This window comes from Xenopus laevis, chromosome 1L (genome assembly GCF_017654675.1).
Source record: "Xenopus laevis strain J_2021 chromosome 1L, Xenopus_laevis_v10.1, whole genome shotgun sequence".
Classification (NCBI taxonomy): Eukaryota; Metazoa; Chordata; class Amphibia; order Anura; family Pipidae; genus Xenopus; species Xenopus laevis.
Window position 1 is genome coordinate 40,140,362 of NC_054371.1, and position 15,585 is coordinate 40,155,946.

General features: G+C 37.9%; 1 protein-coding gene across 6 annotated transcripts in view; it reads right to left on the minus strand.

The window, feature by feature from the left end:
* corin.L (corin, serine peptidase L homeolog) overlaps positions 1-15,585 on the minus strand; it is a 113,432-nt gene that overhangs the window by 24,514 nt on the left and 73,333 nt on the right. For all 6 annotated transcript variants that reach the window (XM_018229598.2, XM_018229615.2, XM_018229601.2 and 3 more), the window contains exons 9-14: positions 13,792-13,914; positions 10,209-10,313; positions 9,450-9,681; positions 5,262-5,407; positions 3,983-4,090; positions 308-421 (exon numbers count right to left, since the gene is read on the minus strand). In XM_018229598.2, coding sequence (XP_018085087.1) covers positions 308-421; positions 3,983-4,090; positions 5,262-5,407; positions 9,450-9,681; positions 10,209-10,313; positions 13,792-13,914 — 828 coding nt within the window. The remainder of the gene's footprint in view (positions 1-307; positions 422-3,982; positions 4,091-5,261; positions 5,408-9,449; positions 9,682-10,208; positions 10,314-13,791; positions 13,915-15,585) is intronic.

Genomic DNA, 15,585 nt, shown 5'->3' on the forward strand with positions numbered 1-15,585 from the left:
TGAGTTTTCATTTGCAATTATAGACATGGAATGTAGTCTACAGAATGCTCTAAAAACTGGTATCACAATTACTACAGTTTGTTTTTTATATAATCAGTTCTTGCCTAACTCCTCATTTGAATGATTTCAGCTAACCCAATATAAACCCATGTCAAGGGCAAGACAATTAAACCCTTTTCTCTTAACATTTAAATGTATTTTTTGTAGTCGTTAGACATGGTGCTTAAAATAATCAGATAAAAAAACAATTATTCAGAAAACACCATATATCAAGCTGTTCATTTATAAAAAAAATAGATTTGCATACAGCAGTTCTTTTCCTCGAGTTCTTCTGGACAATCAGGAAATCCATCACAGATCATGGAATGTTTAATGCACAATTTGTTTATTGGACATTCCCAGAGGCCTCTCTCTGCACATTCTGCCAAAATAAGAGGAACATGTTAATTTTGTACATATGAAGCAATGGATCAGCAGGATTCGGATTCGGCCAAATCCTTCTGCCCGGCCAAGCTGAATCCTAATTTGCATATGCAAATTAGAGGTGGGGAGGGAAATTTTTGTCACAAAACAAGGAAGTAAAAAATGTTTTCCCTTTCCCACCCCTAATTTACATATGCAAATCAGGATTTGGATTCGGTTCAGTATTTGGCCGAATCTTTCGTGAAGGATTCAGGGGTTCGGCCGAATCCAAAATAGTGGATTCGGTGCATTCCTACATTATATATTAAAAAAAATATAGCTAAATCGTAAAACAGCTGATTAACATGAAAGATTGATGCACTTATGTACTGTATATAACACATTGGTAGAGCCAAACCTTGAGTATAGAAGCACCTGTTTCTATATAGAAGACTAGAGGAATTTCACAAGGTTCCGAGTGGGACAACCAATGAAATTAAGGTAATGGACTGTTTAAACTATAGTGAACGACTTGACAAACTGAATTTGTCAGTGTTAGAAAAGAAATAGGATGAAGGAGATATCATCCATACTAACAAATATATTGAATGTCAGTAGAAGAATTTTTCTAAAACTCCTCCTCCTGGTGGAAATAGTTAGGAAAAGGGAAAAGGGAAATGGGAGGGATCTTTAATTTTGTTTGTTTTTTTTCTTTGGTTTTAATGAAAATCATCTTGCAACTTTCGTTGATGCATTACCCAAGAACTCAACAATGTTGTAATTAGTATGAGTCAGCAATTTACATGGCAAATACTTAAGAAATACTGTCATGAGAAAAAAAAAAATTTCAAAACACATCAGTTAATAGTGCTGCTCCAGCAGAATTCTGCACTGAAATCAATTTCTCAAAAGAATAAACAGATTTTTTTATATTCAATTTTAAAATCTGACATGGGGCTAGACATTTTGTCAATTTCCCAGCTGCCCCCAGTCATGTGACTTGTGCCTGCACTTTAGGAGAGAAATGCTTTCTGGCAGGCTGCTGTTTTTCCTTCTCAATGTAACTGAATGTGTCTCGGTGGGACATGGGTTTTTCCTATTAAGTGTTGTTCTTAGATCTACCAGGCAGCTGTTATCTTGTGTTAGTGAGCTGTTATCTGGTTACCTTCCCATTGTTCTTTTGTTTGGCTGCTGGGGGGAAAAGGGAGGGGGGTGATATCACTCTAACTTGCAGTACAGCAGTAAAGAGTGATTGAAGTTGATCAGAGCACAAGTCACATGACTTGGGGCAGCTGGGAAATTGTCAATATGTCTAGCCCCATGTCAGATTTCAAAATTGAATATAAAAAAATCTGTTTGCTCTTTTGACAAATGGATTTCAGTGCAGAATTCTTCTGGAGCAGCACTATTAACTGATTCATTTTGAAAACATTTTTTTTTTCCAATAACAGTATCCTTTTAGTGCTCTTTTACTGTAACACCGATATTCCTTTAGAAACAGTATCACTGTAATGTCACTTTGAGATTTGCAATTCTAGATGCCATGCTCCCTGTATTTATAGAACTAGATAAGCATTGAATGGAAGACAGATTTAATTTTGATACAAAAGGTCCTCTAAATAAATGACATTATAACCATGCAACATGTTTTACAAACTACCTGTAGAGTAACAAGAAAACTTTAAATGGCATTATCAGATAAGCTATAACTACATATTTTATGCTAAATCATTCGTTAATGCTGCAGTCATTTTTATTGAGTTACTTTAAAGGAGAACTAAGAAAGAAGTAAGCTAGAAATGCTGCACATTATGTCAACATATAGAGGGCAGATTTATCAAGGGTTGAATTTCGAAGCAGAAAAAGCTTCCAAAATTCAACCATCGAATTGGAATACTTTGACTTCGAATATCGATGTCGAAGTTTTTTTTACATCGAATTTGGCCATTTGTGGTTGAAGTAAAGTCGTTCGATCGAACAATGAAATCCTTCGAATTGAACGATTCGAAGTATTTCATCCATCGGTTGAACGATTTTTCTTTGATTTCAAAAAACTTTGAAAAATGCTCTAGAAGGTCCCCATAGGCTAACATTTTGGCAGGTTTAATTTGGCGAAGTATTGAAGTCGAAGTTTTTTTAAAGAGACAGTACTTTGATTATCGAATGCTCGAATATTTGAATGATTTTACTTTCGAATCGAATTTGAAGTCGTAGTATCCTATTCGATGGTCGAAGTATCCAAAAAAATTACTTTGAATTTCGAATTTTTTTACTTCGAAAATTCCCTCGAATTCACTTCGACCCTTGATAAATCTGCCCCTAAATATATGTGCAGCATTTCTAGCCTACCTTATTTTTCCTTTCATTGAGGCTTGAAACATTCCAACACATGGAACATTTGCCAATACAGTTACACATGTAGTAAATCAGTTGGTTACAAAATAATAAAAATAGTTTGACAATGACCTAGTTGCAAAGTATGAAGTACTGTATATTGAAAGCACCTTAAAATTGATTGCCATTTGTTTTTGTATAATATGTCATAAAAACATTTTGTATGATTTCATTTTGAAGTGCAGTTTCTAACCAATCCATGTAAAACACATAGAAGAGCTTAGTTTTGAAGAGTTTATACGTGTAGAATAGTTTTACAAGCCACTGCGGATATAATAAAGAGCAATTTTCTATTCCCTCAGGTGAATCAAGTGTTTACTAAGCTGAGAATACCAAAAATTGCCCATTGGGGAACATAATTAAGTACATTTTCTGTTACATATCGGGTTAATGATACCCAGAACTTTTTAAAATGAGGGCATGACCAGTAAACAGTAAAACAGATCTGCTTTAGGAGAGTCACATTTAAGTCATTTTATAGTGGTATTGCCGATTTGGAGAGGAGTGGGATCTGTGAAAATATTTTAGATACATTTCTTGGTGTGTCTGCATCAGAAAACATTTAATTGCATATTGCAGTGCCTTAAGAGTATCAGAAATGTGTTATTGGGGGAAATTATATAATTCTTGAGAGAGGGGTATGATTTAAATATGAATCCAAGGAGTTCTTCCAATCTATGACTGATAATTATTTCAGAATTTTACTAGTTTCCTCATGAGGAAACTTCAGGCGACTTTGGAAAACGAATTGCTCCGAGTGCCATCCCGCTGGCGATTCTAGCCGGTGGGAGGCTGTTCGGGGACATTAGTCGCCCCGAAGAAGAGGAGATTTGTCACCAGGGTAATCTCCCCGAATCGGAGCGTGGGCCCTGACCCTAATTGGTTTCACACAATGTGCTGTGTTTGCCAGACTGTATGGATCAGAGGGTTATTCACTGACAATTCCTGTTTATGTTAAGTAGACTGGATGGACTGGATACAAAAAAATTAACATCAAGCTTTGTATAAAGGGAGGTACTTTGTAGTCTGTTCATCAAGATCCTCATTAATGCAAATAGATTGTATTTCCAAATATCAGGGAAGTTGTATCCATTCGAGCCTTCTTATAGCATTTCTTACCGTATTTGATTCTAAGGTGTAGTCCTCTTTTAAAACCCTCATGAGAAAGCATTTTATTGTTACTTACCACAGTTTTCTTCATCGCTGTCATCTTCACAGTCTGCTTCCCCGTCACACCTTCTGGAGGCTAGAATGCAGCGCCCAGAACGACATTTGTAGTGACTGGGCGAACACTCTGCAGAGAGACATAATTATAACTGAAAGCTTAAAGCTGATAAAGATAATTGCTAAGATAAATAAGGAAATACTCTGTATACAACAAGTCAACACATGCAAGTACAGTATTACTAAAATTTTTGGCTATGTCCCATGTATGCGCTACACAATTGGGGGTCAGTGGAATTCGCCCTAAATGTAATCCCTACATACCTGCCTGCCCCTGTCAAACTGTTCTGGTTGTTCATTGCTTGATATTTCTGCTACTGAAATAAGGAGGAAAGGCCAATAGATTGAGGGTAATTTTTCACTCTACTGCACATGCATCAGCCATTGGATTATGAAGAAAGAAGAAGGGAGGAAGAGGATTGCTCCACTGACCACCAATAGTGTAGTACATACAAGGGACGTGACCAAAGGTTTTAGTAGTAGTAGATCAGACTATGTCACTGTCACTGTTGACTGATGAGCAATCATACTCCCTCTGCTGCCATTAACTCATGAGAGAATTGCATGTTCTTCAAAGCAAAAGTCAAAATGATGGGTATAAATTAAGAAATAACTTACAATTTAGCTACAAGTATTGCCAGAGTGATTGTACAACAGTCAGATATGGAGGTGGATACTATATACAGCAAGACGAGGCAGTGTGCTACCCCATTATATAATATATCATGTATAATCTTAGCTTACATTCTTATACATCTTAAGGTGGCAATACACGGGCCGATAAAAGCTGCCGACAGACCAAGTCAGCAGCTTATTTGCCCGTGTATGGGGGGCAAAATCGGCCAGATCTCGATCAGATGGGACTAAAAATCCCATCAGATCGCGGCCGCATCTGTTCATTGATGCGTTCCCACGATCCGACCGCCCGTTCGTTAGGATCCGCAACATTGCCAAACGAGCGGAAATCTACGTGTATGGCCACCTTTAGTTACTACATAACTTTGAGTTGCAACTTGCGATTGATTCCTTTAGTTTATCTTGTTTAAATGCCTTGGTTACTAGGCAGCTAGGTGATCCTAATAAAGAGAGGCAATATTTGCATTCCGTTGTCCTTTGATTTAACATCTAACATTAGGAAGAACCAGGAAGAATCATCCCTTGGATTACTATGTTTTAGTAAAGTTTTTTCTAATACTACTGTAGAATGGACTTTGCAGAAGCTGATTTTTTTGGTGCCTAACCTTCTACATCTTCATCAGGCATAAGGCAGGTCTGATTATCTGATTTTTCATCTGGGAACTGAGTACAGTCTGTGTCTTCAGGCCACTGTAATCCCACAATGCCCAGTACAGATTCACATCGCTCTTTTGAATGTTCACAAAGTGATCTGCAAAGAAATAATTGAGACAAGCTATAGAAATTTTTATATCCCTAAACAAAATGACACTTCATACCATGTTCATCATGTTTAGCCTTTTGCCCTAAGTGTGTGTAGGGGGGATGTGTGTACTCTAACAGAGCTCTATCTTTTAAGCACACCTATAAAGATAAAAATACAAATGAATTGTAATGTATCTCCACTTCTTCTTTAATGGCACACTATCATCAAACTCTGATCTTTTAGAAGATATGAGTGATGTTTAGTAGAGGTGAGTTGGAGGGGAAAAATATTTACTTCAGGTTTCACAAAAACAATATGAATAATTTGTTTGCAGAGAGGAAAGCATTCCCTGTTATTTCTCTTAATAGAAGACCAGTTAACTTTAGCCCAGTACTACAGAATGAGATTCTAGCTATCTTGATAAAAGAGAAGGATTGAGGGTGGTGGCAGACTGGGAGATTAGTTGCCCAGCGACAAATCTCCTCTACTGCAGGCGACTAATCTCCCCGCACTGCCTTCCCATCAGGTTGCCTAGTGTGAGAGTTGTGTATTGTCAGGAGCGCTGGGGGTGCTCCATTCAGGAGCGCTCCGCTCCCTGTCCAAGATGGTGATGCCCAGCACTGTGTACTGACGTCATCTCGTCCCACTCCGAGAAACTGCAAAATTTTTTAAAAAATTACCTTTAAGGTCACGGGTTCAATGCCCGATGATAGGAATTGCTACCTGCGTTCCTAAATTGTTCATAATTGTATTCCTGGACTTTGAATATTGCCTGAACCTGTTACCATGATCCTTTGCTGCCTGCCATTTGAACTACTGAAATCTGACTACGACTTCTCCTGATCCCTTTTGGTTACCGCGAACTTGGATTTTTTCCTGAAACTTCCTCCTTGGTCCGGACTTCTCCGCTAGAAGCCGATAGGCCCCTGACTTGCTCTTAGATGTTTAAGCACCAACCAATACAAGGGCAATTTTGTCTCTACACCACTTTTTAAACAAGTTATTTTTTTAACCTACTTCAACACATTAATTCAGATTCTACATATATACATCTTAGTTCTTTATGCACCTACAGGAAATTCTTTCTGCTTCAAGTTCTCCACACCAATTCTTCTCATCTTCACCCTCTGGTCTCTGATCCCCCGAATGCACTTTTTTTTCAGACCTATCCCTTCTTTTGATTTCTTTTGCTCTACTCAGATCTATTTGCTGCACTCTTATCTTCACACTCTTTCTTTTGAACTTTTATCCTTCACTTTGCACTGCAGGACCATCATTCCTCAGTCCCTTCCCTGCAATGACTATGCTTTTCTCTACCCCTTCCCATTCCCTGAGGGTGATTTTTGTATGCATCAAAAACATATGCAGAGCTTTAGTTTAGAATTCTGGCAAACAGCTAAGCTGAGGTGGGATTGGTGACATGGTGATTTATATTTATGGTCTGACAGCAAGATACCACGTAATTCCACTATATGTCAATGAAAGTTCACCTTGGCTAACAACGTACTGATAAATTAGAAACTCTAAAGTGATTTGAGCAGATTGTATATAAAAATCTGCAATGTCACCCCTGAAATTTAATATAAAACATATTCTGGGACATTTATATGAAGCCAGGCAGTCTCAGGATAATTATATCACTGACTTACATGACTCAGCTTTATGCTTTGGTAATATCATTTTAAATTTGGCTTGTCTTTCAATCATGGTTATATAGTACTGATCTTTAAGGAACATCACTAGGCCCCATCTCCCACAATGCCGCATCAGTCTCGACCCCTATCGTTATGCCAATGCAACTAGATATTACTAACTGAAAACTGTTTTTTTGACAGAGTATTCTTCATTTTTTTGTCATTGGCTTGTGTTCAGAATGCAAAAGAATAGAAGGTTTCAATTAAGATAAAAAAAACACATATAAACGGAATATATGCATTTTAACACATTTAGCTTTCTTTCCTAAATGCATAAAAAAAGTCTGAAGCAAAAGCCAAAAAAAAAAAAAAACGCTCTAGGTAACTTTAAGAGCAGAATATCCAGATAATAAACCAGAGATTTGAAAAATTGTACTGCCTGGCTTCATATAAATCTCCCAGAATATGTTTTATATTAAATTTCAGGTGAAAACCTTGCCTCAGGTGGCATTACCAGGGGCAGCAGAAAAGCCAAATTCTCTGCACTAGTGATGCTTACCCCCTCGGATCCACCTTTTCCTAAAAAAATACAGGCTTTCCTATATATTTATCTTTTTCCCCTATTAATAACATTGGGATCAACCAGAATTTTTACCGGCCAGGTGGCAACCCTAGACGTGACTAAGGTAAGAGCCGTGGGGAAAGGGGGCAGCATCGCTCTTGGGGTGAAACCAAGCCCTAATACCAGTCAGGGAGAAATCTATGTTGCAAATATCTAGTAGAAGTAAATCTAGAGTAACTAGACTTGCTGAGTAAGAAGCTTCTTCAGTTTAACTGACTTGTACTGGAAATCCTCATCATATAAACTCCTCCAATAATCCAATCACAATGGTGCAGTGTAGCTATTCAGAGAGGTGATAACTGAAACTCGTTCTTATTTCACAAAACTTCACACCTCCTTTTATGAAACTTTCACAAATAACATCAGTCTCTTTGAGTTACATGACACAATGGTAATCCTATCACAGTTACCACCTCTCAGAATCACCTCTCTTTCAGGTGTCACCTCTCTGAAGAGTTACAATGTGCGATTGTGATTGGATTATTGGAAGAGTTTATATGAAGAGGCTTTCCTGTACCAGTCAGTTGAACTGAAGAAGCTGCTGGGATAAGTAGTGAATAGGGATGGGTGAATATTTTCAGCTTGTTTCACCGCGGAAATGACACCCATAGGGGCAAATTTACTAAAAGGCGAAGTGACTAACACTGGCGAAAATTCGTCAGCGTGAAGTCATTTCGCAACTTCGCAAATTTACTATTAGTCACCCTGGCGAAAATTCGCCAACGATGATGATAGCCTAGCGCAACTTCGCACCCTAACGCTGGCGAACTTGCACTCCGGCGAAGGAGGCGAAAATACGCAAATTTACATTGGTCTTTTTCTGAACGTGACCTCCTTCGCCAGAGTTTACTTCGCCAGGTTAGAGAAAGCGAAGTTCAATAGAGTAGAATTTTAAAAAAAAAAGTTTAACAATTTTCTAAGTCCCAAAGTAGCTGAAATTTTTTCTAATATTCTGAAAAAGATCGAAAATGTTTTTAGGGTGCTCACCTTCCCCCCTACATTTGTGGCACCTAAACTATACTGTGGGCACATGTGTAGGGCATTAGAACACCTAAATAAACTTTCATTAAGTTTCCCTGCGCTTGTGTAGTGTTCTGTATGCACTGCTGCATACACGTCCATTGAAATTCAAATTTGGCGCCGTATGCAAATTAGCCTTCGCTAGCGCAACTTCGGACCGATCATCGTAACTTCGCTAGCGCAACTTCGGAAATGATCTGTAACTTGTGCGGAACTTCTGATCTTCGTGAATTTGCGAAGTCCTGACGAATCTACGCCTGGCGAAGTGCGGCGAAGACAACGCTGGCGGATCTACCGAGGTAAGTAAATTTGCACCATAGACTTAGCGTCAAAAAAAATTCGCCTCAAATTTTTTTTGCTGCCCATAGACTTTAATGGGCATCGGCGACATTTTTGGATAAACGAAACGGGTCAAATTCGCCCAAGCCTAGTAGTGAAACATCTTCAATGATTACTTAGCAAGTCCAGTTGCTAAAGATTTACTTCTACTTGATATACCATGACCTGGATGAATGAAAACCTTAATAGACTAGATTGCAAATGATATTGTATATTGATAAATGGTACAGCAATTTTTTCATATATTTTTATTATTAGTGACCCTGACCAAACTTCAAATCTCAAAATCCAAGTCTGATCCAGTTCTTTAATGATGATAAGATTTATCATTATGATATATTAATGAGTTATCACTCATTCTATTGCTTTTGCAGCCATGAAGTTCATATTAATTTGACATAGGTTAGTGCAGAAAGCCAGATAAATGCATTACCTGCAAGGTGGTATGCGCTGATGTGTCTCCGGCTCACACTTTGGTACCAGAATGGTGCATGCAAAATACATGAGATATTTGTAGCAATTCGTCTGGACAAGGGCTGGAAATAGCGAGGATTCCCAGCTAATCGAGGCTTCTTTCTGAGTCCTATGACCGAGGTAATTTGGGAAAGTTGTGTAGTTATAAGGCAGGTTTATGCATAGTTCCAAAGTGATCGCTTCACACTGACCTGAAAACATGATAAAGAGGAAAACTTTAAATCACCTATGCCAAAGTCAAGATTCTTAAACTTTTGTGTCCAGCAACTCGGAGAACTGACTGACCAAGAATACTGGAAAATATAGTTCACATCATTTTCTATCAATCTACTTATCTATCCTTCCCTAACTCCCTGCCTGTTTGTCCTCTTCTGTACTGAGCTTTGGATCAAACTCTGTCGCGTTTAGGTTCCCTGTAGGACCGCAGCAGAGTGCCATCACCCAAGCTGACCCAAAGTTCCGGCTTCACAGATTGTGAAATAAATATATGATTTGTGTCTGAATTTTGTATAAATTGTGAAATAAACATAGTACCACATGGTGGACTCAGATATCTTGATCCTACTGTATTGTGTGAGCTGTGTGCTTAACAAATTTACAGAAAGGAAGTTCTTGCCATATACAATCTGGTAGACAACGCATGGACACCACAGCGATAAAGCTACTGAGTTAAAATAAAACATTGAAATGAGAAAAAGAGAATGAAGTATACACATACTGCAATTGGTCTTGTTTTGAGTTATTCCACAGTTGGGATCATTAATACATGTCCCAGAGCAGGCTGGATAGACACATCTTGGATCCTCATCATGGCATGGCTGACCTGAAAGCAGAATAGGCAAAAGCTCATTAGAAGTGCAAGTGCAGTGGGCTAAGTGCAATTTGCCATGTTTTTTTCTACCCACATTTCAGTGTTTTTCCAGGATTCCAGCAGAACTGTGCCTGCAAGCAATAGTTGGTGAAATTTAGTTTGATGCATTAAGACACATTTTGCACATGTGCGTTTTGTCGAATCAGGTTGTGCTGTACATTTTCATCATTTCTGACTCTCTGGGGCCCATTTACTTAGCTCGAGTGAAGGAATAAAGGAAAAATAGTTCGAATTTTTTTGGCTACTTTGACCATCGAATGGGCTACTTCGACCTTCGACTATGACCTTCGACTTTGAATCGAACGATTCGAACTAAAAATCGTTAGACTATTCGACTATTCGATAGTCGAAGTACTGTCTCTTTAAAAAATTCTTCGACCCCCTAGTTTGCCACCTAAAACCTACCGAGGCCAATGTTAGCCTATGGGGAAGGTCCCCATAGGCTTCCTAACAATTTTCTGATCGAAGGAATATCCTTCGATCGATGCATTAAAATCATTCGAATGGTTCGATTTGAAGGATTTAATCGATCGAACGATTATTCCTTCAATCGTAGGAATAGCGGTAAATCCTTCAACTTCGATATTCAAAGTCGAAGGATTTTACTTAGACGGTCAAATATCGAGGGTTAATTAACCCTCGATATTCGACCCTAGGTAAATGTGCCCCTATATGTCATATGGTATCTTTGTGTGATTCTTTAGAGGCAAGCCATTTATGTGGGCTGCTGTGGGAACCCTGGAGCTACTGCCACCTTTGAGGGCCTCTGAGGCTCCTTTTCAGATACTGGGTCAGATTCCAATTGATGACACATTTTTCTTGTAGTTCAGTTTCAAATCTCCTCATAGGCATACGTTTATTTAATTGAATAAAATCTGGCCCATTGTTGATAATACATATATTATGTGATTAGCTTATGTAAGAAATATGACCTATGTAATATTTATATCAGCCAACCTGTTATGCTCAACTGTTGTTCAATGATGACTTCCATGGGCTGATTTATCAAAGGTCTAATGTTAGAGTTTTTTCTACCTCGAATGAAGTGGAATGACCGACCATAATACTCGAATCGAATTCAAATCAAATTTGACTAAACTCAAATCGTGTTTTTTCTTTTGACATCTTCAAATAGGTCACTGGACCCTCTGCCATTGACTTCTACATGAACTCGGCAGGTTTTAGGTGGCAAACAGTTGAATTTGAGTTGTTCCCAGGGTCCAGGTATGACAAATCTCAAATTTGAATTTGAGTTTGTATTATTCCCAACTCGAACTTGTGAGTTTTGACCAAAAATCCAACTCGAAAATTCGTATTTCCAATTTGAACCTTAATAAATCTGCCCCCCAAAATACTGTATACTGAGAGCATATAGCTGTAGCGAGGAGCTGGCATTTGTGCTGATTTTTGTTTTTAATTATCAGATTGTGTCCCTACTCGCTTGCATTGCCCTGTACCCCCTACACCCAGGATCTTGGCTACACTAAAGGAAATATTTCATCTTATTGCTTAAGTTCAAAAATGGTTCCTACTCCTTCTTTTTCCTTAAAATTTATAAAAAAAGGAGAAAATGTTTCAAGAAATAAGGGTAATTGCTGTCATTGTTTAAAACTGGCTGTCGGTGATTGGGTTTAAAGGGCAAAGTCAACCCCAAAATAAAAATTTGCTTAATGAAAGAAAACATATTTTTTACTTTTCAGTGCTTTTAAAGTTATTCATAAAAATACAATTGCTATTGAAAGCAGCATTTTCTAAAATCCGGGTTCTTACTTTTTATACAATGTTGCAAAAGTCTTAAGGTGGCCATACACGGGCCGATAAAAGCTGCCGACAGACCGAGTCGGCAGCTTATTGGCCCGTATATGGGGGGCCCCCGATCGAGATCTCGATGAAAGTCGGATCGCGGCCGCATCGGTTCGTTGATGCGGTCCCGCGATCCGACCGCCCGTTACCATTTGTTAGGATCCGATCGTTGGGCCCTAGGGCCCACGATCAGATCAGCCTGATATTGCCCACCTTGAGGTGGGCATATCGGGGAGAGATTCGCTCGTTTGGCGACATTACCAAACGAGCGGATCTCTCCGTGTATGGCCACCTTTAGTTTCCCAGCAAATACAGGTCTATTAATCAGCTGCCTTGTCTTACATTGTATCATCAGTTTGAGCCATCAGGACAGAGAATAGAAAGTGACAAACACTTGTACAGAGAATAGAAAGGGACAAACACACACACACACATATATATATATATATATATATATATATATATATATATATATATATATATATATATAAATATATATATATATATATATATATATATATAATATCAAAACAGGGGGGTTGTGGGAGCACTCTAAAGGCTTTAAAGTATATATACAAGTATAGTAAATGCTATTGCATATGTACCCAAAACAGGGGTTATTTTGTTACAAAGTTATGATCATAAAATTGATAAGCCACCATACCACGTCAAGGTAAACCCCGAATGGCGGTCCCTAACTTGTTTTATATTTTATGTGCATTTTAGCATTACCTGTAATCAATGTCCGTTGAACGCTGTTTTTTCACTGAGGGCTAAATCCTCCCCAGCCAGCAATCAGGCTTTTAAAGGAGAGATATTCCCAAAACAAACGCCCAATTTTAAAAGCAAAGGATCACCACTAGTTTAAAGGGGGGGGGGGTATGGGGTGCTACAACCACTGAAGCTATGCCACAGCTCCTGGCTAAATATACAATATCAAAACAGGGGGGTTGTGGGAGCACTCTAAAGGCTTTAAAGTATATATACAAGTATAGTAAATGCTATTGCATATGTACCCAAAACAGGGGTTATTTTGTTACAAAGTTATGATCATAAAATTGATAAGCCACCATACCACGTCAAGGTGCACATAAAATATAAAACAAGTTAGGGACCGCCATTCGGGGTTTACCTTGAAGTGGTATGGTGGCTTATCAATTTTATGATCATAACTTTGTAACAAAATAACCCCTGTTTTGGGTACATATGCAATAGCATTTATTATACTTATATATATACTTTAAAGCCTTTAGAGTGCTCCCACAACCCCCCTGTTTTGATAATATATATATATATATATATATATATATATATATATATATATATATATATATATATATATATACAAATAACTCAAAAACCATAGAATATTGGAAAGTTGCTGAGAATTGATTTCTTTTATTAGGCAAATAATATTTTTTGGGTTGACATTCCCTTAAAGTCTCTTTGGAGACATTTGAGATACTTGGTTGCTGGCAATGTAATGCTAACGGTGCAATATAAAGTACAACATCATTAACTATCGTGCAAATCAATAATGGTTTAATTACGAGTTTGAACATGTTTTTGGGGACAAATAACACCCTCAAATCACTCCTTAGTTTGTGAATATGCAGCTTGTACTTACCCTTTATTTCAGGGCAGTTTTCTTCATCGCTTCCATCTTTGCAGTCATTGTCCCCATCACATCGAAAGGCACTGGGAATACACTGTCCGTTCTTGCACTCTGTCAGTCCTTGGCTGTGACAAGCTTTGGGAATTGTTCTAATTAAAAGCAAGACCACTGTCCTGTGCATTTTATATATTCTCACATTGCTAAAGAAGTTCACCACAATATCAAGGAAGTTAAAGGGATTTTGTCATGATTTTTAAGGTATAGTTTTTATTGCTAACCTACACTGTGTACATTGCATGTAATTCATTCTACCATTTAAAATTGTATTATTGATAAATGTATATTCAGATGAGGCATGGGAGCATTTTTAGCAATGCAGTTGTTTGGGGCTGCTGAATAACAGACCTGGTGTCCCGGTGAGCTAATCCGATACTAAGGGGCAGATTTATCAAGGGTCGAAGTAAATTAGAGGGAATTTTCGAAGTAAAAAAATTCGAAATTCAAAGTAAGTTTTTGGATACTTCGACCATCGAATAGGATACTACGACTTCGAATTTACTTCGACTTCGATTCAAAGTAAAAATCGTTCGACTATTCGGCCATTCGATAATGGAAGTACCGTCTCTTTAAAAAAACTTCGACTTCAATACTTCGCCAACTTAAACCTGTCCAATTGCTGTTTAGCCTATGGGGACCTCCTGTGTGTTTTGCTAAGTTTTTTTTAAATCAAAGGGAAAATCCTTCGATTCAAAGTCAAAGGACGGATTAGCCCATTCGATGGTTGAAGTAGCCAAAAGAACACTTCGAAATTCTTCTATTCCTTCACTCGAAGTTAATGAATTGGCCCCTTAATAAATGTCGCCCTAAATATAAATGCATTTTATTTGTGTTTCATAATAAGACTGCACTGAGTATTTGTTTCTCTCCTCTGGATCAAAAGACTGAAATGAGTTACAGGTTCTGAGTAACAGGAAACATGAGCTGTACACTCAGAAATGCTTCAGTAGCAATGATTAACTCACCAGTCTTTACCAGTCTCTAACTTAACATAAAAAAATTTAAATTCCTACAACAAGTTCCTTATAAACAGCACATGAATTCCGGAAGAAAGGGCGTATTGTTCCCCCCCTGAAACTTTGATTGTTACTGCACAAGTCAGTCGGTGGCTTGAAATAAAGTGCAAAGTGCCGGAATATTACACTGAGTGTTGTTCATATTTTTCTTTTATAAATGCTACATGGTGATGTCTAGTGATGACATGCAGGGAACTGCAGAAAATCACTTAAAGGAACAGTGACATCAAAAAAATAAAGTGTTTTAAAGTAATAAAAATATAATTCAGTGTTGCCTTGCACTGGTAAAACTGATGTGTTTGCTTCAGAAACACTACTATTGTTTATATAAATAAGCTGCTGTGTAGCAATGGGGGCAGCCATTCAAAGGAGAAAAGGCTCAGGTTACACAGCAAATAAGCTCTGTAGAACATAATGGTGTTATCAGTTATCCACTATTTAACCTGAGCCATATAGACTTTTTTCAATTTCCTCCATGGCTACACAGCAGCTTGTTTATATGAACTATAGTAGTGTTTCTGAAGCAAACAAATCAGTTTTACCAGTGCAGGGCAAAAGTACATGATATTGTGATTACTTTAAAACACTTTCACTTTTTGGTTTTACTGTTCCTTTAAGGACGGGTGCGGGTGAGATTTTTATATACAGCACATTAATTCCCCCATTAACCTACACACCCTCCAGTGGATGGACACAGAATAACAAATTCTTTTCATACAAAGAAAACAGGGAG